The following is a 24,226-nucleotide window of genomic DNA, read 5'->3' on the forward strand; positions in this document are numbered from 1 at the left end:
CCAATACTCATGAAATCATACATGGTAAAAAAAAATGGGGTTTATAGAAGTACAAATCAGGAGGCAACCAGATATAAAGAGCTATTATGAACCCATTTTAAGATGAGGTAAATTGGGAAATAGGTTGTGACCCAGATGTCATCCTCTATGATTTTTCTGTTAGTTTTGATTCAATCTTGTTGCTGGGTCTCATCACCTTTCCCATTATAGCCTCCCTCTAATCTGTCCCTTCTTTCATCTATCCTGGTTCAATCCTGTATCACCTGTCATTTGGACTGTTACAATAGCTTCCTTAATTGGTTCCCTGCTGCCACTCTCTCCTACTTTTAACACTTCTTGAGAAGACTTGTGACTTGCTCAGGGTCACACAACTGGTAAATATCTGAGACTGGATCTGAACTTGGGGTCTTCATATCTCCAGAAGCAAAACTCTGACCATTTCACCACCTAACTGCTTCATATAAAGGGAAGTGACATAAAACAAGTGATATAAAACTCTTCCCAGACTAGTTTCTAGTTGGAGCTAGATTATGAAAGATCCAACTAGGGAGAAAGACAGTAGAGAATCCCTGAAATTTTTTGAGCAGGGAATAACATTGTTAGACCAGGTCCTCAGGAAGAATGTTAGAGATAGGAAAGATTGGCAGCAGAGGAACCAATGAGGAGACTATTGTAGCAGTCCAAGTGACAGATGCTAAGGGCTTGAACTAGTAGATCGGCGCAAAAGGGGCAGCTTGGAGAGAGGTTGTAGTGGGAGAATCGATAAGACCTGGCAATAAAACTGAATCCAAAGTGACAAAGAAGTCATGAGGATGACAACTGAGAAAAGACCATCAGATTGAGCAGTTTGTAGCTCATTGTAACCTTAGAGAGAGCAGCTTGATCAAAGGGATGGGGTCATCAAACAGAAGGAGGATCAAGAAATGAGGAAGAGATGAGGAAGTAGAAGCTCAAGCTTAAATGACCTTTTGAAACCTGTCCTCCTGTGTTTGAGAAGATGCTTTCTCTATTGCTGGTTTCTAGAAACAACTTAGTACAATATAGGAGGTGGGTGGGGAGGTAAAAAGAGATTTGAACCCTGAAGTCATCTCTTGACTTCCTTAAGTGTATAGTTCATCATCTCTGACAATAAAACAAACAAACAAACAAACAAACAAAAAACAACATAATTTTTTTTAAAGAGAAGACTCCAATTCTCTCTCAAGCCAGAGCCTTATAAGCAATAAGGCAAATAATTCTAACCCCCAGAATGTCTCCTCTCTTGGAGGTTCAGTTCAGGTTCAACCTTCCCAGATGAGTTTGGAAGTGAAAAGCAAAAAGATATAGAACAATCACTTGAGGTGATGGCTCTGGGAAAGAGAAGAACTTCACTCATTCCTTCCGCAGAGATAGGAACAAAGAAGATGCATGAAGAGGAAGAGACATTTTGAGATGAGAAAAAATACACAATAAGCATATAGCAACTGCCTGGTCTCCATCTTCTTACTAAAATGGAGTCAAGGTCATCTTTTAAGATAGGGGTGGTGAGATTGTCTTTGAGCATCTTGGGAGGGGAGGAACCTTTTTCCTTGTTTTCAAAACTTCTGCATTTTCTGTGTATAGATTTAGAGCATTAAAGGACCTCTGAGACCTTTTAGACTAACTACCTTAGTTTTACATATAACGAAGTAAAGCCAGTTGAATGCTCCTGAGAATCTAACACAGGGAGTCCACCCACAGGCTTTTCTTACCTTCTTTTGAACATGGAATGGAGACCAATGGAGCACATTGGCAAGCTTTCTGTCTTGTCACATAAGTGACCTGTCTTTATAAACTTTAAAGCATAATTTAAAGGAGAGCAATTATTATTATATTTTTTTCTGGGCATGTATTTTTATTTGATGACTTTGTTGATATTGTAAACCAAGGGGGTGGGGGTAGATTGAACTAAATAAAGTCTAAGGCTCCTCCTGTTTCTGAATGCATGATCCAATGACTTGTTTTCCAGTCTAAGCTCCTCCTTGTACGGGTGAGGAAACTCTGACCCAAAGAGGGAAAGTAATTTGCCCAAATCCACACAGCTAGTAAGTTGCAGGCCTTGGTCTAGCAGTTGAGCTCATTTTTGTAAAGAACTTTGCAAACACACATCAGCTATTGTTAGAAACAACTCTCCTGCTTCCTTATCCAGGGAGTTTTCCATTTTATTCCCAGCTCAAATGTCACAGGGAGCTTCCGCCGATCCCTCCTGACTCCTAGCCCAAAGTGTTGTCCCACTATACTAGGTTGCTTTTCACCTGGAGCTGATAAGACTAACCCTGTGGGCTTTGGAGAAGAACTTTCTATTATCCACCTGCTTTGAGAACTCAGGACAAAGACACCAGGGACTAGAGATATGCAAAATATGACTCGGAGTCTGTATTCCCGGTTATCAGAAAATTGGACTGGAAAAAGAGCTTTTGTTCTGCCACTGAGACATCTTAATAGGTACTTTGATTGCTTAAACAGAAGCCTGCTGTCTCAATTTAATTGCTCTAAATGCTATTTGCCTTTCTGCTTATAATATCGATCCTGGCTTGAGAAAGGATCGGAGTCTTCTCTTTAAAAATATTATAAGTTTTTAGAATTTTATTGGCAGGGAAGATGAATTACAAACTTAAGGAAGTCAATAGATAACTTCAGGGTTCAAATCTCCTTTTATCTCCTATATTGTATTAGGTTGTTGCTAGAAATCAACAATAAGGTGCCTAATGTAATTGCCAAAAATTCAGTGTTGCTAACTTGTGGAATATAGTGGGGAAATGAAGTTGTGCTATTAAGGTTAAATATATATATATATATGTATATATATATATATTTATTTATTTATTTTTTATTTTATTTTATTTTATTTTATTTTATTTTTTTTGAGGATCTAATGTACTTGAGAAAGTGCAACAAGTGATAAGGCATTCAATGGAGAGGGATGATTCTTGGAGAAAAGATCTAGTCTCTGTTTATTGGAGAAGGAAACAGTGGAAGTTAGAGGGATAGCAAATAGCAAGGAGGAAGAAGTGGCCCTGATTCAGGTCCAGTCTTATTTCCAGTCCCCAGAGTTAGCCCTAGGGAAAACTGGGAGCCTTGAAATATTTATCTTCTAAATCCTTAAGTAGTAAGTTTGTATCATGCATATGGAATAGGCTTTCTTAACTGTTTGTGTGTGTGTGTGTGTGTGTGTGTGTGTGTGTGTGTGTGTGTGTGTGTTGTGGAACACTTTGATAGTGTCAAAAACCAGATAGATTTTTTTAGATCTCAAAATCATTGTTTTAAATGTATAAAATAAAATACATAGATTCGCAAATGAAACAAATTACATGACAATACAGTTAAGAAAACATTTTTAGAAAATAAATTCATAGATCTCAACTTAAGAACCTTTGATATAAATTAAAAGCCCTGGGTTCAAATGACTTCTCTGTTCCTTTATGACTTTATGACTTAAGGAAGGTGATTTAATCTCTTTGCGTTTTGGTTTCTCTATTAATGATACTTTTAGCCCAAATGAGCTTGCAAATCCTTTCCAACTCAAAATTGGTTTCCTTTTTCTCTCTCCCCATTTTCTTTTTCTTTTTTTTTAAATAAATATTGTCCTTTGTCCTTCTATCACTCTCATACATATCCACATGTATGCATTAATGTGTATTATGTATGCACGTATGTATGTGTGTATGTATTCCACTGTCCATCACTTCTACCCAGAACTGGCTATTTCCTTGTTAACAAAGAAAAAAAAAATAGTTGAGAGAATAACAAGGGGTAGGGTGGATATATCTGGTTATGTGTTCAACATTGAGCCATTCTAAACTACTATCCCCGCTTCTTTGTCAAGGGGAAGGTTCTTTTTTCTTTTTCATTTTTTTTTCTTCTTTTTCCTTTTCTAATTATTTCCTCCCTCTTTGCCTTGTGGCTCCCAGGAAACTCTAGTCTTAGCCTAGGAGGAAAGTGATTTCTCTCTGTGTATTAGAAATTTAGAGTGCAGTGAGGTGTAAAAAAAAAAAGTGGGAAATCGATTGGGCATCTAGAAGACTCAAATTCAATCCCACCATTGGCATTTGCCAGCTGTGTGACCTTAGACAAATCATTGGAGTGTTCTGAGCTGTTGTCTCTTCATATAATATCCTTTTTTACAATTTCCCATCCAATTCTACAATATTCTGTTCACTTTTACAATATCCAATTCTACAATTTATAATAGTACCTACCTTCCAGGCTTGTGAGGATCAAATGAGATAATGAATGGAAAGCATTTTGCAAACCTTCAGTGTCACATTGCTTTTTTCCTATAGATTTTTTTCCATTTTAAAACAGAAAAGATTGGCTCATCCTTAGTCCTAAACAACAGATGAATAAGCTACAGTTGAATAAGGTAGAGAACACTATCTACATAGAGTTAGAAGAGAAAGTAGAGACTGTCTGACCCAATCCTCTCATTTTGGAGCTGAAGAAACTAAATTTACTGTTTAAGTAACTGGTTCAAGGTCATGCAAGTAGAATCAGGGGTAAAATTGTAATTCAAGCCCTCTGACTTCAACGCCAATAGAATGGCTCATTCCATTGTACCAATTCCAGGATGATAAAGAATGTTGAGGTCATGTCATATGGGACTGTTCAGGCTAGAGAAGAGAAGACTAAGATGAGGTGGGAGTGGGGCAGGATAATTGTGTTCAATATCTTCCCATGAAAGATAAATTAACATTGCTCTATTTGGCAATGACTGGAAGCTTAAAGAGACAACCTTAAGCTAGTTAGATGGATAAAGATAAATGATAGCTAAAATAGAAAGATGATAGGTAGATGATAGATGATAGATATAGAGACATAGAGAGAGAGAGAGAGTAAAAGAAAGAGAGAAGGCATTTATTTAATTCTAATTTGAGAAAATAACACATAAATGGGAACCAGAAATGAGACAAAGGAGAGAATAAGAGTAGCTGCTAAGAGATGATATAATTATTAAAGAGGAATAGTAATAGAGAAACTAAGTCCAAGCAAAAGTAAAGCATTGCAGGAATAACTTCCTGAAATCTCAGTCCTAGGGAGGGAATCATCAATTGAAGAAATGCCTTGAAATTATTAGAAAAAGTTTCTAAGAGAGACATCCAAAAGTATAACAAGCTACTTCAAGATATAAGGATTCCCTTCCCTTTTCCTTTCCCTTTCCCTTTCTCCTTTCCCTCTCCTTTCCTCTCCTTTCCCTCTCCTTTCCCTCTCTTTTCCCTCTCCTTTCCCTCTCCTTTCCTTCTCCTTTCCCTCTCTTTTCCCTCTCCTTTCCCTCTCCTTTCCCTCTCCTTTCCTCTCCTTTCCTCTCCTTTTCTTTCCTTTCCTTTCCTCTCTTTTCCTTTCCTTTCCTTTCCTTTCCTTTCCTTTCCTTTCCTTTCCTTTCCTTTCCTTTCCTCTCCTCTCCTCTCCTCTCCTCTCCTCTCCTCTCCTCTCCTCTCCTCTCCTCTCCTCTCCTCTCCTTTCCTTTCCTTTCCTTTCCTTTCCTTTCCTTTCCTTTCCTTTCCTTTCCTTTCCTTTCCTTTCCTTTCCTTTCCTTTCCTTTCCTTTCCTTTCCTTTTTCTTTTCTTCTATTTCCTTCCTTTCCTTTGAATTAGCTTTCAATAGGCTGACATTTTGGCTTAAATGAAACTAGAGAAAACTGAAGGGAAGAAACTTTTTCATACTCATCTCATATTTCCTTAAGTAATAAGCTCATATTAGATGTTTAATAAATATATTTTCTTTGCAGGAGATACTAACTTGGGATTGGTAAACTTTTAAAAACTATTTTGCCAATTTTATTTCAATATAATTGGTTTCCTTTGTGGGTTCATGGATATTATTTTATTCTGAAAAGAGATTCATAGACTTCATCAGGCTGTCAAAGGATACATGATGAAAAAATTGGTTAAGAACCCCTTTATTTATTGAAGTAAATAATGCTTTCTGTTGCTCAGATAGCTTAAGCCTCACCTGTCCCAAACTAAACTGCTTACTTTTCTCATCAAAACCTCCCCTCTCCCTAACAGGGGACCATCAATCTCCCATTCAACCATTCTCTCAACCGAGAGGTCATCCTCTACTTCTCATGCTCATCCTCCATCCTTAATTTGTCACCAGCTCTTATCAATTCCTCCTTTATAAAATCTCTCATGTGTGTCCCCTTCTGGTCTCTGACACTGTTACCACCCTCATGCAGATCCTTAAATCTCTTCACGTCTGGACTATTGTTCTAACCTGCTGTTTGGTTTATCTCCCCCAGTTTGTCTTCCACTCAGCTGTCAAAATGATCTTCCTAAAGCAAAAGTTCATCTCTTTAATCAGTAAACCTCAGTGGCTTCCTATCACCTCCAGCATCATATACAATATCCTCTGGCATTCAAAGATCTCCCTACCCTGCCTTCCCATGACCTTTTGGATCTTACACCTTACATGCCTTCCTCATATACCCTCTGATCCAGTGACATTGTGTGCCTTGATGTTCCTTAAATTCCATTTCCTAATTCTGGGCATTTTCACTGGCTGATCCCCTTCCCATAAAGCTCTTACTTTTCATCTCCATATCCCTGGCTTCCTTTGCACCTAAAATCCTACTTCCTATAAAAAGCCTTTCCCAATCTTCCTTAATTCCAGTGATTAATTCCCTCTAAAATTATTCCCAATTTATCCTGTCTCTATCTTACTCACAGCTAGGTCATGCAATGCATAGAGCTTGGAGTCGGGGGACCTGAGTTCAAATTCAGCCTTGGACACTTACTAGTTGGGTGAGCCTGGCAAGTCCTTTCACCTCATTTGCCTCAATTTCCTCATCTATAAGTTAACTGGAGAAGAAACGGCAAAGCCTTCCATTATCTCTGCCAAGAACCTTTCCCCCAAGGGATATTAGAGAGCTAGACGTGATTGATATGACTTAACAGCAGCAGCAAGAAAATCTTGCTTGCTCATAGTTATTTGTATATAGTTTCCGATATTAGAATCTGAACTCCTTCAGAGCAAAAACTTTCTTTTGCTTTTTAAAAATTCTCTAGCACTTACTACAGTGTCTGGCACATAGTAGGGGCTTAATAAATCCTTGTTGTCTGACTGACTGACAAAAATGACTACAGAGAACTTCTAGTTTGGCTTTTCACTTTGTAGATGAAGAAAAAAGGACTTGCCTAAGATAGATCCAATAATAAGCAGCTGTCTGAATTGTCTAGGATTAGGACTTCAATCTCCAAATTCATCACGTTCTTTCTTGCCTTATATTAAGGTGTTCTGCTGAATTTTGTACAGGGACTCTGATACCAGAGACCTTGGGTTGGGGCAATAAGCCAATTTATTCACTGATAGATTTTTCAGGCATTTTGTTGTCGTTCAGTCATTTCTAACCCTTTGTGGCCCTGTTTGGAGTTTTTTTGACAAAGATACTGAAGTGGTTTGCCATTTCCTTTTCTAGCTTATTTTCCAGATGAGGAATGAGGGACTTGCCCAGAATCATATGGTTGGTAAGTGTCTGAGGGCAGATTTGAACTCAGGAAGATAAGTCTTCTTAACTCCAGACTGGGCACTCTGCACTATGGAACCCTTTAGCTGCTCTAGCCACCCTTATGACCAAAGAGTTTGGAAATTCTCATCTCCCATCCCATAGATCATCTAAGTCCTGTTCTCAGTCATTCAAAGTTGGAAAAATTGTGCTTACCTGCTGAATAATCTGCTCCTTCTGCCTCTCTGCTTTCTTCTTCCAGACACACTGTCAGTGCCTCGATGGTCTCCTCAGATTCCTCGAAGAGATCTAGGCAACTCAATAAAACACAGGTAGGCTGGATTTGGGGGAGGGAGAAGGGATGGTGTTCATACTTTGCTTCTCTATAGGGAAAGATGCTACCTGGACCATTAAGTCTAACATTCATGGAGCCCTTCAAGAATTGCAAAATGGGGACAGCTAGTTGGTGCAATAGATAGAGCAAAAACCCTGAAGTCAGGAGGACCTGAGTTCAAATCTGGCCTCAGACACATAACACTTCCTAGATGTGTGTCACTTAATTCCAGTTGCTTCAGCAGGAAAAAAAAAAAAGGATTTCAAAGTGCTTTACTTTTGCCATCACATTTACAAATCGAGAGACAGATGCTGTTATCATCCCCATTTTACAGACAAGAAAACTAAAGACCAAGGAAGTAAGGTTAAGTCAACAAACACTTATTAAATTCCTATAATATTCCAGGCACTGAGCAAACTCTTTATAAATATTACCTCATTTGATCTTCACAATTTTGGAAGGTTGGTTTTATTAATTTTCTCCATTTTACAACCGAGGAAACTGAGGCAAACAGAAACTGTCACATACCCCGAGTCACACAGCTAGGAAGTGTCTGAGGCTGGATTTGGTCTTCCCAACTCCAGTTCCAGGACTCTATGTATTGTATCACCAAGCTTCCCAAGGAAGTCAGAGGGAGGAAGACTCCAGTCTTGCTGTATAGTTGTTACTTAAGTGCCTGTTGACTTGACATTACTCTGCCTTTCTGGGCCTGTGGTCTCATTTGTCAAATATGAGATTTGGACCACATGGCCTCTAAAGTCCCTTCCCTTCCAGCCTTAAGATTATTTATCCCTCTTGCAAAGAAAGCTTTTCTGATATTCTAAAAGTTCCCTTTGCTGAGGGCAGGGTAGCTGCTGCTTAGACTTAGGTCCAGTACCACAACCCCGGAATCTCAGCCTCAAGCTGTTCCCTTTCAAAGAGATCCTGGAAATTTCCGGGGAGAGATGCCAGGGAAGTGCTGAAAGGAGTTATATCTGGGGGATGAGCCGCCCGCCTCTGTAATGCCATGTCTTCTGCCCCACATTTCTTCTCTCAATTTCACCGGATCAGATTTTTGACTTCCTGCTGTGATCCATTCCTTTCTGATGGATGGAAAAATGAGTTCTGAGATGAGCCAATGTTAGCATTTGCACTACTGGTAAGTCCCCAAGGTCATGATGTCTATGAAGATGGCCTCTAATAACTCTGTGAGGGGAGGAAGAGAGAGAGAGAGACAGAGAGGGACAAAGAGAGAGAGAGAGAGAGAGAGAGAGAGAGAGAGAGAGAGAGAGAGAGAGAGAGAGAGAGGAGAGAGGAGAGAGAAAGAGAGAGAGAGAGAGAGACAGAGAGACAGAGAGACAGAGAGACAGAGAGACAGAGAGACAGAGAGACAGAGAGAGACAGGGAAAGAAACATAGAAAGAGATAGAGAGACAGAGAGACAGGGACTGAGAAATAGAACAGAGCTAAACAGAGAGACAGAGAGAAAGATTGAGATAGAGGGAGAGAAAAGATGGAGACAGAAAAAGATGAACAGAGACAGAGATACAGAAAGAGAGAGAGAGAGAGAGAGAGAGAGAGAGAGAGAGAGAGAGAGAGAGAGAGAGAGAGAGAGAGAGAGAGAGAGGACAGAAAGACAGAAAAAAAGAAGACAGAGAAAAAAGGGGAGGGAAGGAGAGAGGGAAGGATGGAAAGAGAGGGGGGATGGAAAGAGAGGGGGGATGGAGAGAGATAAAAAGAGAGAGATGTACAGAGAAGAGAGAGAGAGAGAGAAATAGAGAAAGATGAGAGAGAGAGAGAGAGAGAGAGAGAGAAATAGAGAAAGATTAGAGAGAGAGAGAAGAGCAAAAAAAAGAGACAGAGATGGGGAGATGTCAAATTATGGAAGACTAGAGATGTTCATACTAGAGAGGAAGTTCCAGGGGAAAAGACAGTTTGCTAAATGTCTCCTTATCAGTAGAGTTCCTTTCTGAAGAGGTAAGGAATTGAGCCATGGGGTTGATATTGCAAACTCTATTACTTAGGCATTCCTGCTCTGGAGAGGGCAAAATTGTCTTCCAGTGAAGATTGAGGATTTTCATTCTATCCCCTCTGAACCATAGAATCAGAGAATGAAAAGGGCCCTTAGATCATCTTGCCTAAGTCTTCTTTTTTTCAAGTGATGCTCCGAGAGCCTGCGATGTGCCTTAGCTCACCCAGCCATGTATCAGCACAACTGCACTAGAAGCTGAGTGTCCACACTCCACGTCTGTAAAATCAGTTCATCAGGAATCATTAATTAATTACCTAACTTGTGTTACACAAACCCTGGGTTAGCCACCAGGGGCATAAAGATAAACGTGGCACAGTCCCCAGGCTTACATTTCATTGGGGAGAAAGAATATATATACGGTTCAGTGCTTTCTTCCCAGAGGATGCTGCTCCTCCAGGTGGACTTTAAATTTGATATTACCACTTCACTTAGGAACTGTTAATAACTTCAAGTTCAATAAATTATCAGAAAACTAAAACAGCCCAAGACCACACAAACTGTAGCCCAGGTAGAAATTCTTGCTCAATCATATCTTGACCATCAACTTTGGGCAAAGTCTTCTCTTACATAATATTAAGGATTAATCATCATCATTATCATAATTAATTATAATTATAGCTATTTCTATAGCACTTTAGGATTTACAAAATTTTATATATCCATATATATGTACACACACATACACATGTGGAGAGAAAAATAGACAGAGAGACAGAGACAGAGATAGAGCGAGAGATTCATTTTTGACATTATATATTCAATACTTGGCTTCTGGTAGGTATTTATTATCGATGATCTCATTTGTTAGAAAACATGATCCCAATTCTGCTTGGTTCCAAAGGTGTAGATAAAGTCTGCCCACCAGATGGCAGAGTAAATAGAATGTTGGACCTGGAATAGGAAGACCTGAGTTCAAATCCAGTCTCAGACACTTACTAGTTATATAACCTTGGTCAAGTCACTTCATGTCTTCTTGCCTCAGTTTCCTTATCTGTAAAATGAGGGGAAATAATAGCATCTTCCTCCTGTGGTTGTTGTGAGGATTAAATAAAAAATCTAAAGCACCTTACAAATATTAGCTATTATTATTAAGGTATCAAAAGTTAATTGTAATTTTCCTTATGATCAGAGCCATTTAGAAGTGGAATAGGCAACCTTGAGATCATAAATAGGATCATAGCTCTAGAGCTAGAAGTGACATTAGGAGTCATTTAGTCCAAGCTCCTCACTTTACACAAGAAGAATATGAGTCTCAGAGATCTTAAATGCAAGAGGGTAGAGCCAGGGATTAAAACATTTGAAACTAGGCCCTCCTAATTTCAATGTCCATTTCCCCCTCACTGGGATCTCCATGCAAAAGTTAGTCACTTCGGCCAATGCTGTAGAAAGGATTCTTGTTCAGGTATGGATTGGACTAGAGGAACCTTAGAATTTCCTTTCCACTAGGAGATTCTTGAATTTTTGGAGATGTTTATAACCTGAGTTGCCTCCATGCTTATGCTGCCCTTAGCTCAGCAGGTGCCCAGCTCTCACAAAATGCCCTTCATCTGGGCTCAAGCGGACTAAGTTCAAACAGGGATAAGCATTTCCTCTAAAAAGTTTTTCTTGTACTCATCATGTCCCCATTCTACAGTAGGACATCAGGGAAAATTTTTGAGAGCTTAGGCTGAGTTTACATTTAGGATTTTCCCTATTGAGACAAAAAGCAGTTCATTCTAGGAAAGTCTCTGATAGCAGGTATAGGACAGCTATTTATTTCTTCCATCAAAAAATAATCCATAAAACACAAGACTCTTAAACGTTTTTGACATATTATTAAAATAATAAACAATATCTCTCCAGAAGAATATAATAGGATAGGCTGTTGTTTATTATTTTAATAACCTGTCAAAAATGTTTAAGAGTCTTGTGTTTTAAGGATTATTTTGTGATGGAGGAAATAAATAGCTGTCCTATACCTATCACTCCTATTATATTTTTCTGGAAGGGATAAACTCCCGGAAGACTTGAAATAATTCTGAGAGATATTTTATGTTCACCTCAAATATATACTGTCTAGGAGCCATTCAGGGTATGTAACATCTGTCCAGTCAGACATGCATTATTCATTCTTCTGGCAGCACTCATCTGCTTATCGGGGCAGGATGTAGTTGCAGGAAGCACTTCCCCTTGGTTAGCTAGCATCCTATTCAGTGACCCAGGCCTCTTAATCTCATCAGGTTAAACATTCATCTTCCAAGATTCCTTTCCTCAGAAAACACACACACACACACACACACACACACACACACACACACACACACACACACACACAGCAGAGAGGGCAGCCGACGACCTCAGATCCAGCCTCAATCTCATGTGGCAAATATGGCTACTTGATCTTAGTTTCCATATCTGCTACTGGAGAGGGACAGAAGGCATGAGAATAACAATAACAAAAATAGAATAATAAGAATAATAACTGGCATTTATATAGGGCTTAAAGGCTTAAAATACTTTATAAATATTGCCCTTATTTCATCATCTTTGGGAGATCAATGTTATTATTATCCCTATTTTATAGATGAAGAAACTGAGGCAGGTAGATGTTAAGTGACTTGTCCAGCTAGTGTTTGAAGCAGGATTTGAATTCAGATTTTCCTGGCTTCAGGTACAGCACTGAAACTCCCAGCTACCATTAAAGAAGAGGAATCCCTCCCTTCCTTGATGGAAGTACAAGGCCAGCCTAGGGGGGGAAAAAGGTCTTTCTCCTCATTTGTTTGCTGAGTTCCTCTTGGCTTAATAATCAGACATCTTTGAGACACCATCTCATCCTTACTCCGCCACAAGAACCAGGGACCCACTAGGAGCTCCTTTATTGAAGGATCCCATGTTCCATGAGGTTGCCTTGCTATGATCAGATTACTTGAACTTGAGCCATCACTGCCTTCCTTTTGGGGAACTCTTCCACAGAGCCCTACTTGGGAACCAGGGGTAGAATTGCACATGGCTTACTTTCTATGGGTGAACCGTGAGCAACTTGCAGGCCGTGTTCTCCCTCTAATTCCCAGGGAGGGTGGAGAGTATACCCCAAAGCTTCAGTGAGCATTTCACCTCCTCATGCTCGAGCTGAGTTGTCCCAGCTGTCAAGCCCATGGGGAGAAAAAAAGGGTTCGCTTCGTCTCACAGCTCCCGCTAATTAACTGTAACGGAACTCCAATTCTGGCCGATGAGCCTGATATAAATCACATGCCTCAAAGCTAATACATACTCAGAAATGAATATTTGCTTGCCCATGGAAGTCCCTGAAGTTTTTGTGAAGAGTCCCCCATCGGAAAAGAAAAGTAACTGAAAGCAGGAAAAACACAGACTTTGGGGCTCACAGAGCACATTATCTGGAGAGCGACCTGGGGACCAGAATTCTGAGCTAAGTTTATACTTCTGCTCTCATGCAGGGCTGGTGACAATAATCATAAATACAGATGCACTGCTCCTTATAGATATATTTTCAGTTATTTCTAAATTATTTCAATTCAACACACAATGTAGAGTACCTCCCAAGTACCAAAAATTGTGCTAGGCTCTAGAGCAGTGGTCCTCAAACTTTTAAAATAGGAGGCCAGTTCACTGTCCCTCAGACTGTGGGAGGCCGGATTATAGTAAAAACAAAAACTCACACTCTGTCTCCATCCCTCAGCCCATTTGCTATAACCTGGCGGGCCCATAAACGTCCTTAGCAGGCCGTATCTGGGCCGTAGTTTGAGAACCCCTGCTCCAGAGATATTTAAAAAAAAAAAAAAAGAAAAAGAAAAAAACAAACAAACAAACAAACAAAAAAAACCTAAATAGTTCCTGCCTTTAGGGAGCTTAGATTCTACACAGGAAAATGCTAAACATACACAGAAAAGTAAATTCATGTATTGGGAGAAAGATAAAATAATGGAGGAAAGTAAGGTGGGATCTTCTGAGCATATTCATTTGTTAAGCCATGCATACCAAATGCTCTACAAACTGGGATCAGAGCTCATTTTAGGGCTGGCCCCTAATATAGGGGGAGACAGACTTTTATATATTAGAAACAATAATCAAAGAAAACAGTTAAAAGGAAAAATACAAATTAAGAAATTTGATTTCTTTATTTTGATGTTTGATTTCTAATTGAAGAACAAATTGGGGATTTTCCAAGTTGGGAGGAGAGTGAACAGGCTCTGAAATCAGAAAAGGAGGTTTCTCACTCCATCTGCCTCAAATGTTTGTAAACAATCAAAGGAACATGGAAACAATTACTAATTGATCAGTAGGGGCCAGTTTTCGATGAGACATAGGAATTACTCGAGATGACACCGATGAGAAAACTTGCATCCTTCTTTGGTTCTGAGTTTCTGATCAGAATATCCTGGGTCCTTAGTTATGGATCTTTAAGTGGCAGGTAGAAATGGACCAGCTTCCCAGCATGCAGGGTTAGGTTCAAACAAATCAATAAGGTTTTCTTCCACTTCTCACAATTGAATAAACATTTCTCACAAGACAGAATTTAAACTAGACCAGTAATTGAATAGAAAGGGACTCAAGCTAGCTCCATAATTGAGTCACAAGAGGGAGTCAGTGTTATTTACTCAATTCCCATACTTAACAACTTGCTGTCCTAATACCTTCAATTCCATAAGACATTCTGGGACTTGAAGGAGGGTCCATATTGAAACTAATAACAATACCTCTTCCCAGTTCTATCTTTGCAAAGTCTGTTAATTATCCTTATTGTTAAGTCATTTTTTTTTTCTAATCATATCCTATTCTTCAGAACCCCATTTGGGCATTCTTGGCAAAGGTAAGGGAGTGGTTTTCCATTTCCATATCTAGCTCATTTTAGAATTGAGGAAACTGAGGTTTCCTCAAACAACAGAGTTAAGTGACTACCCCAAAATCACATAGCTAGTAAGTGTCTGAGACCTAATTTGAACTCATGAAGCTGAGTCGTTCTGGTTCCAAGCCCAGGACTCTATCCACTGTGTCACTTAGCTAGCTGCTCCTAATCATCCTCAAAGCGAATGTTAATATGACCATTTGTCAGATCAGAAAAGTGAAATGATGGAGGTTAAGTGGGTTTGTTAGTTGTTGACAATACTTGAACTAAGTTCAAGTCTGAATTTTTTTCTAGGCAGCTTCTGAGAATATTGTCAAAGAAAGTTGTGTTTAAGTTGTGGTCTGTTAAAAGTATTGTAATACCGGCAGCTAGGACTGGCAAAGACAGGAGAAGTAGTACCACTGTAATTATCACTGATCAAATGAAGAGTGGTGTTTGAGAGCAGCAGCAATCTTTTGGCTCTTTTTGTATCCTTCAGTGCTTAGCACAGTGGTTGGCACTGTATTTAACAGACTGCCTAAATGAGATTTTGGGAGGGTATAACTGGTGCTGTGGAACTCCTGGTGTGTAAATACCCTCCATTAATGGAGATCAGCTCCTTGTTGTAGCTGCCTACTGTTTTGTTGGGTTATATTACTTGTGCAACTCACAACTCTTTCAGAGGAGCTAGAACCAATGGTTCAGAGATTCTATCAGATCACTAGTATTCCTGTACTATAATATAGAATTCAAGATAACAAAAAATTATGGGTAATATGAGATTTGAGAAATAGCAAGGGAATGGAATAGCCTGTCCTAATTGATGAAGACATAAATGAAAATGCAAAGCTAGTTGTTATCCTTAGGAAGCTTGCATTTTAGTAGAGGAAGACAACATATCTGGGAGAATGGTGATCAGGGAGTCGTATTTTGGAAGCATTTTTGTTTTGTTTTGTTTTTTTAATTTATAGTTTTTATTTACCAGATATATGCATGAGTAATTTTACAGCATTGACAAATGTCAAACCTTTTGTTCTAATTTTCCCCCTCCATCCTTCCCCCCCCCAGATGGCAGGTTGACCAATACATGTTCAATATGTTAAAGTATAAATTAAATACAAAATATGTATACATGTCCATACAGTTGTTTTGCTGTACAAAAAGAATCGGACTTTGTACAAGTAGCCTGTGAAGGAAATTAAAAATGCAGGTGGACAAAAGTAGAGGTTCCTAGTCATCTCCCAGAGTTCTTTGCTGGGTGTAGCTGGTTCATTACTGCTCTATTGGAACTGATTTGGTTCATCTCATTGCTGAAGAGAGTTACGTCCATCAGAATGGATCATCATATAGTATTGTTGTTGAAGTATACAATGATCCTGCTCATCCCACTCAGCATCAGCTCATATAAGTCTCTCCAGGCCTTTCTGAAATCATCCTGTTGGTCATTTCTTACAGAATAATAATATTGGGAAGCATTGTTTTGATTATCATTCCTAGAGCTATGGGGGGCAGGAATGAGGGCACTCATTTCACCATAGCATGAAAACGACTAAAAATAGTCAATAAGTATTTCTTAAATACCCACCTTGTGCCAGGTATTTTGCTAAATAGTGGGGATACAAAGAAAGGCAAAAGACAGGCAGTGTACTTGAGGAGTTTATAATCTAATGGAGGAAGACAATATACAAAAGAGAGTAGAGGAAGGAAATATCTGGAGGAGGGGAGAGATGTAATGGAAAATAAGGTCTGGTGGGAAATGAAGAAAGATGGCTGACGTGGGTTCCTTCCTTAAGTAGAGATTCAAGGAGTAGAGGTCTCTGCCTTCCATTTAAAGGGAGAAAATAGCCCCAGGGGCAAAGGGAATGTGATGGTGATTCACCAGTTAGAAACTCAGCATCTAAGATCAGGACTAGAACTCAGGTCTTCCTAAGTAGCTGGTATAATAAAGAGTTTGGTATCTTCAACTGTGGCTCTTTTCAACAATGAGGTGATTCAGGTCAGTTCCAAGAAACTTGTGATAGAAAGAGCCATCTACATCCAGAGAGAGAACTATGGGGACTGAATATGGATCAAAGAAGAGTATTTTCATTTTTTGTTATTTTCTTGCTTGTTTTTTTTTCCTTTTTCATTCCCCCTTATGATCTGATTTTTTTTATGCGGCATGATAAATGTGGAAATATGTTTAGAAGAATTGCACATTTTAACCTATCCTGGATTACTTGCTCTTTAGAGGAGAGAAGAGGGGACTAAGGAGGAAGAAAAATTTAGAATACAAAGTTTTGCAAGGATGAATGTTGAATACTATCTTTGCATGTATTTTGAAAAATAAAAAGCTATTATTATTTAAAAAAAGGAGTTTGGTATCTTGGAAAAACAGGTTTAAATTCATAGCTGTGTGACCTTGGATAAATCATTTTACTTTCATCAGCTTCAGTTTCCTTATCAGGCTTAATGGCCTTAAAGGTCCTTTCTAGGTCATGAGACTAGATTCCCTATGTCATACTCTTATCTCTTGAGATAGCAAGAATAATTTAAAATGGATATCCTTTGGAATGTCAGGGTCCTGAGTTCCTCTGGACCTTCTTGACATGATCTAATATAATGGCTACTTGCTTCCTTTTTGGAGATTCTATTGCTAATTTCAGGTCCATTTCCTTCTTCCCATCATGTTCTGTAGCAATTCACCTTTCCAAGGGACAGAAGAAAACAGATGATTACCAGAACATGGTAGGAAATTAAGAGTCACATAATCTCATGAAACAGTGAGGAGCAGTAGAGGGGAAAAAAAAAAGAGTTTGCAAAAAAGTTGGAGAAAGACCTGCAGTAGAAAGGAGGAGGAGGAGTGTTGGATTGTGTATCACAGCATTGTAGCATTGGAAGCAACCCAGGCAGCCATTTAATCTATATCTACAAAAGAATCCCTATCATAATATGGCCAGCTGTGTGTATATGGGGGGGGGAACCATAATGCATAGAGCACTGAGACTGGGGTCAGAAAAACCCTTATTCTTGAGTTCAAATCTTGCCTCAGATATTTACTGGCCATGTTACTTAACCATTTGTGTCAGTTTCATCTTCTGTAAAATGAGTTGGACAAAGAAATTAGTCTTTTGCCAAGAAAAAAAAATGGGGACATGGTCAAATGTCACTACAACATATTTCACAAATAGACAACTTTCTAAGACTCTGACTTGAAGAGAAAATGACTGTAGAAATCCAGTGCAATCTCTAGAGACTGATCACCCCCTCACCTTTAGAGTATGTGGTCTAGGAGGAAAAAGACAGTTGCAAAGTGAACAACATGGGGAAACACATCCCTAAGAATTAGAGCTATTTAAAGTGGACTATGCTAAAGAATGGATGACTCTAGACAATTTATTAGGCATTATTATATTAGGGGTTTTTTTTGTCCTGCTTTGATCTCTGACACAGGCCAAATTGGGGAGAGCTAGTCATCCATTCTGAGTTTTTATGGGAAGAGGAGTTCAGGAGAGGACCTTATCCTGCTCAAAAACCAGTGTTCCCCCCACCTTCTCCCTCATAGGCTCAGGCATCATTTGATATAATCACATCCAACTTTCATCTTAACTCAGTTCCAGCTGAGATTAGATACAACTCCAGCTGATGCTGATAAAAATCAAAAAAATTCACTCTGACCTGGCAACCTTCAATAAATTTCCCATTTCCAGCCCTGCTGGCTGCAGCCTGTCTCCTGGAAAAGAAGCCTTCGCCCCCGGCAAATGGCTGGAAAGATGGATACAACTAATTTAGCCCCTGCATCTTTTTTGCTCTAGAATTGCCGGCTTTCCTTCTGCCTTTCCCTTTTCTCCTCCCTTCCTGCATTAGTATCTAGGGAAGAAGGAGGCTATCGGGAGAGAAGGTCAGATTGAGCTGGTAAGGGCAACCTAGTAAAGATGATGATGATAATAGCTATCAAGTGTTTATATAAGGAATGTAGCTTTTATATTTTTGTGCAAGGCACTTATTTAATCCTCACAACAACTCTGGGAGGTAGATGCTATTATTATCCTGATTTTAGAGATGGGGAAACTGAGGCAGGCAGAAGTGAAGTGATTTGTCAAGGATCACACTACTAGTAAATGTCAAAGGCTAGATTTTCAGTCAGGTCTTCCCAACTCCAGATCCAGTGTTTTTATCTACTGAGCCCCCCAGCTCCTATGAATCCCAAAGGACTGACTAGAAAAGACCCTGGTTCAAATCTCATTATCCTGTGTGACCTTAAGCATGTCAATTTTCTCCTCTCTGCCTCAGTTTCCTTCCCTGAAAAAAGTGAAAGTTGGACAAGTTGATATCTAAGGGTCCTTTCTAGCTTTGATTTGTAGTTCAAGTTGGTATATAAGTTCATTAAGATTTAGAAAATACTTTTCTCAGCTAGTCCTGTGAGGTTGGCCCTGCAGGTATTTTTATTTCTATTTGACAAGAGGCATAGTAAAGGTTAGCTAAGTTTTTGGTGAGCATTAAACAGAATTGAACCTCTGTTTACTCTGTTTATACCATAAATTTGTCTACTTAATTACCTCTTGTTTCTCCCTTTATAATGTCAACTGATTTGAAGGCAAGAACCTTTTTTGTTCTTTTTTTGTATCACCATTGCTAAACCCTTAAAAGATGCTTGTTTTGGGGCAGCTAGGTGGTGCTACGGTGGATAGAGCATTGATCCTGGTGTCAAGAGGACCCAAGTTCAAAAGTGGCCTCAGATACTTAACCCTTACTAGCTGTGTGACCCTGGCCAAGTCACTTAGCCCCAATTGCCTTGCTCCTCCCTCACAAAAGAGAAAGATATGCTTGTTTGTTGATGGAGTGATTAATAGTAGGTGTCCTTTGACTACAAGTTCAGATTTATGAGAAGTGGAAGAGACTTTAGAGATCATCTAATCCCAAATTCCCATTCTATAGATGTGAAAACTAAAGTCAAAGAAGTTAAGAGCACAGCCCAAGGCCAAAAATTAAAAGTATCCAAGCTAGGATTTTAACTTAAATCCAGTAACACAGGCCTGGATCAGAAAGACTCATGTTCCCTGAGTTCCAATCTGGCATCAGAGACTTAATATCTGGGTGACCCTGGGCCTATAACTTCATCCTGTGTGCCTCAGTTTCCTCATCTGTCAATTAAGCTGTAGGATGAAATGACAAACCATTCCAGTCTCTCTGCCAAGAAGACCCCAAATGGCATCATGGAGAATCAGACATGACTGAAATGATTGAACAGTAGAAACCAATGACACTGAATTCAATCCTCTTGTTTTAGTGTTCTATCCCTTCTGCCTCTCTCTGCTATAATGCTCTTCACTCTGAGATTGAATTTTCCAGTTTTATAGATGGCTTCCTCAATGGTTAGATCATCCATTAGTATGTGGTTGAGTCAGCCCTAATAGTCCCCCATCTTCTACATTAAATTTTTAACATGAAGATCAGACCAACTCATGACATTTCTCTCCTATCATCAATGGCTCCCTATTACTAATGGGATAAAATAAGAAACTATTGCTTTGGCATTTAAAATCTTCCACCGTCTGGCTCCCTTTTGTCTTTCTAACCATATTTAATATCATCTCCTTTTATGCATTCTATAGCTAATACAGTGCAGGAGCCAGCTCAAAGGACTTTTGAGAGCCAAATGTTAATTTTAGATATCAGCAAATGCTAAAAATCAGCTTTTGATTTATTGTTTTATTTATTGTATAGAAAAGAAAGTTAGAGAAATTTTAATAATGCTTCTTAAACTTTAAAAAAAATGTGTCAGCATACTTTTTTTTAAGATGGGAGGGAATTCAGTTGTTAAACCTGTATATTTTTGGCCTATACTCCAGCCATTTTGGTATTTCTTACATAAATACCTACAGGCATTTCTGGAACATGATTCCATGTCTGGAATGCACTCCTTCGTTAGCCTCTACTTCAGAGAATGCCTTGTCTCCTTCAAAATGTAGCTCAGGGATCAAAGAAAAGGGAAACTTTGTACAAAAATATTTATGGCAGCTCTTTTTTTATGGTAACAAAGAATTGGAAACTAGAGGGATGCCCATCATTTGGGGGAGGCTGAACAACTTGTGATATGTGCTATAAGAAATGACAAGCCAGATTACTTCAGAAAAGCTTGGGAAGTTGTATATGAACTGATGAAAAGTGAAATGAACAGAATCAGGAGAACATTGTACACAGTAACAGCAAGATTGTAACTATGGCGCAACTATGAAAGACTTAGATACTCTGATTACTAATTATCTAAGATAATTCCAAAGGAGATTCAGGATGAAAAAATGCCATCTACCTACAAAGAGAATGTTGATGAAATCAGAATGTAAACTGAAGCAATCTTAAACTTTATTTTTGTTAATGTGTATGTATGTGTGTGCATGCACATGTATATGTGCGCATGTGCATGTGTTCTTTTTCACATGGCTTTGATTCACATGTTTTAATTTTATATGGATACTCAATTCTTGAGAGATTAGGCAGGAAAAGGAGGGAGAGAATTTGTAACTCAAAATTTAAAATAAAATATGTTAACATTTTCATGCAATTGCAAAATATTTCATGAACTAAGTCAAAATTATAAAAACCAAAAACAAAATGTAGCTTGGGGCTACCTTCTATAGGGAACCTCTCCTGATCCTCCAATGTTAGTTCTTTATCCTTTTTGATATTTACTATATTGTAGTAGTATATTCTTTTTCTTTCTTTCTTTTTTTAATCAGCATGCATGCTTGCTCACTTTATCTTAGAGGGCAAACTTCTAAAGGGCAAGGATTGGTTCATATTCTTGCCTTACCTATTATCCTTGCTGTCATATAATAGGCATTTGACTGAAATGGATTGAATTAAAGTAGTGACCACCTGTCCCTCCCTGTTATGGGTAAGGCAAGCATAGTTGAGTACCTATCCAGTAAGATTAACAATAGAAGTTTATAGAGGGAAAATTTCCTTAAAACTAATGCCATTCTATTATGAGCTACATGGAAGGTGATAGGTTTCTCCTTACTGGAGGTCATCAAATAAATCTGAACAACTTCTTTTGGGGGTAAGTTTTCAGGCCCCAAAGATATTTGAAATTCTGAATTATTTGATTTGCCAGACTCCCCCCCCAAAACAAACAAACAAAACAAAACAAAACAAAAATTCCCACCATGGAAGTCAGTATAGACCAGTAGAAAGAATATTGGAGTTGGTGCCTGAGAGCCTGGATTAATATCCCAACTATGTCACCATAAAATTAGGAGACTAGATTAAATTGTCTCTGAGGTTCTTTCCAGTTTTAAATCTGTAGAGAGTCAGAACTCTGGAGAAGTATACTTGAAAGAAATATACTGAAACAAGATGTTAACTCAGAGGAATTGATGAGACAATGGTTATATTTAGCACTTCCCATGGTGATGTAATAGTTCTACAATTGATGTAAGTGTAATAAGGTATTTAAATTGAGGACAAAGTGAGCCACAGAGATTCTATCTTTGACTATCTTCTTGGTGGCTCTCCTGGCTCCTGCACTATGGGGGAGACTGGCAGACTGGCAGACTGCTGGAAGAAACTGGGGACAGTCAGTCAGACTGTGAGTCAGACTGCTGGAAGAAACTGTGGAGCAGACTGGTTCAGACTGGGAGACTGAAGGAGACAATAAAGACTTTGGACTTTATTCTTGTTTATTCTCGTGGTGATTATTCTGCTGAGACCAAGGCTGATCCCAAGGCCCTCCAGAAAGCTAGCCTGGACATTCCATAAATCCATCATGCTTTGATCCTAAATCACTTCACCAATCTGAATTTCAGTTTTTATAGTATCTATAAAACGAAAAGGTTCAATCCTGAGATCCTTTTCAGCTCCAGAACTGACATCCTAACAGTAGGTTTTCACCTAAGAGTACTTTGGCTCTGTTGGTTCTTTTTAGTTATTCTCAATTTCAAATCCATCTTTGAGGTTTGATCGGTTCCCTTCTATTTGTTCCCTAACTCGTGCTCTTTCTTTTTCAGATTTTCCACCAAGTACTGGATGTCTCAGACTTGCACCGTCTGTGGGAAAGGAATGTTGTTTGGACTGAAATGTAAAAACTGCAAGTAGGTATTCACAATTCAAAGTCCCTTGTCATGTTCCCTGAAATCATGACGAGTGAGATCTTGACCTTGAAGACTGGTTTCCTGAAGTTTAGAGTCTCTGATGTTTCTGTTACTCAGGAGTAGGATCTTAGATGAACTTGTGCATTCTGGGCCAAATCTATATATCCATGAAAAGGATGAGTGTGGTTGAAAGGTCCCCAAAGTAACAAAGAACTTCTTGAATTGGAAGATTTTTAGTGTAACAATGTACTAAAAATAGATAGCAGAGTAGCATTTTATACTCTCTGCTATGGCTGAGTATAATGAGAGTTACGTAGCTTTCCATCTTGGTTCTGTGAATGAGGTTAACTTAAGAAAAAGATTTTTTTTTAAATTTCTCTTTTATAGAAATGAAAAACAGAAGCTCCAGGGATCCTTGTTCCAACTCTCATTTCCACTGACAAGTCAGGTCCCCAAATTTGACTAGGTATATCTCCCCCCATAGAGTTCAAAGACATTTTCAGTATCATTGGCTTAAGCCCCCATCGGTGTGTTTCCTCTCTACAAAATTGTCAGTTGAGAGTTATTTAGTCAGACAGATTCAAATAGCTTTTACAAGGGAGGTATTTATGAAGGTGGCAAGATGTGAGAAAACATTTCTCTAGAATTGCACAATTCTCTAGAATTAACCTATGTTCAATTACTTACTGTTTAGGGGAGGGAGGTAGAGGAAGGAAGGGAGAAAAATTTGGAATACAAGGTTTTGCAAGGGTGAATGTTGAAAACTATCTTTGCCTGTGTTTTGAAAGTAAAAAGCTATTATTAAAATTAAAAACAAAACATTTCTCTAACAGTATATGATATACTTTGTCACAAGGATATATACATCCATTGAAAGGTAGGTTCAGACTTAGAGTATAGGCATGGCAAAGAGATTATTCACAACTTCTAAGAGCTATAAGTTCTTTTCTACCATTTTTGAGGATTTGGAAGTTCCCTTGAAGCATGATTAAGCTGCATCCATTTTTCCTTGGTTACTCGCTGATCCAGGGACACTGTTTAGGATATGAGAGGAAGTTGGGAAGTCCAACATTCTGTTGACATGGAACCTGGAATATTTTCCTTTGATCAAAGATGGAGGGAAGGAAGGAAATTTTAGGATGAAGATGCCTGTCAGTCTAGTTCAAAGGCCTTTTCTAACTTAGTCTAAGTCCTTTTGATAAATTGACTAGGTCATGTTCTCATCTGGTAAATGGATTATAACTAAAAAGAAGATATTTTTGACTATAGCTCTATAGAAAAAAAACATATTTCAAGTCAGGAGTCATGAGTTCTAATTATAGAATCATATATTTTAAGCTAGAAGGGACTTGACTCAAGTTCAATCTTAGTTTCAATATATTTCCTTTAGCTTCCTCACCTGTAAATTAAAGGAGTTGATTATATGGCTTCTTGCATCCCACCTTGGTTCAATCAAAAGGGTATATCTTTGGCATGAGAGAATCTGAATTCAAATTCCACTTCTGCTACTTTCTACCCAAGTAGTGACC

At 38.7% G+C, this 24,226-nt stretch overlaps 1 protein-coding gene across 2 annotated transcripts in view; it reads left to right on the forward strand.

Annotated features, from left to right (window-relative positions):
• The window catches only part of KSR2 (kinase suppressor of ras 2), a 600,040-nt gene that overhangs the window by 401,734 nt on the left and 174,080 nt on the right, over positions 1 to 24,226 (forward strand). For both annotated transcript variants that reach the window (XM_074296724.1, XM_074296733.1), the window contains exons 6-7: positions 7,722 to 7,791; positions 22,614 to 22,697. In XM_074296724.1, coding sequence (XP_074152825.1) covers positions 7,722 to 7,791; positions 22,614 to 22,697 — 154 coding nt within the window. The remainder of the gene's footprint in view (positions 1 to 7,721; positions 7,792 to 22,613; positions 22,698 to 24,226) is intronic.

This window comes from Sminthopsis crassicaudata, chromosome 1 (assembly GCF_048593235.1).
Source record: "Sminthopsis crassicaudata isolate SCR6 chromosome 1, ASM4859323v1, whole genome shotgun sequence".
NCBI lineage: Eukaryota > Metazoa > Chordata > Mammalia > Dasyuromorphia > Dasyuridae > Sminthopsis > Sminthopsis crassicaudata.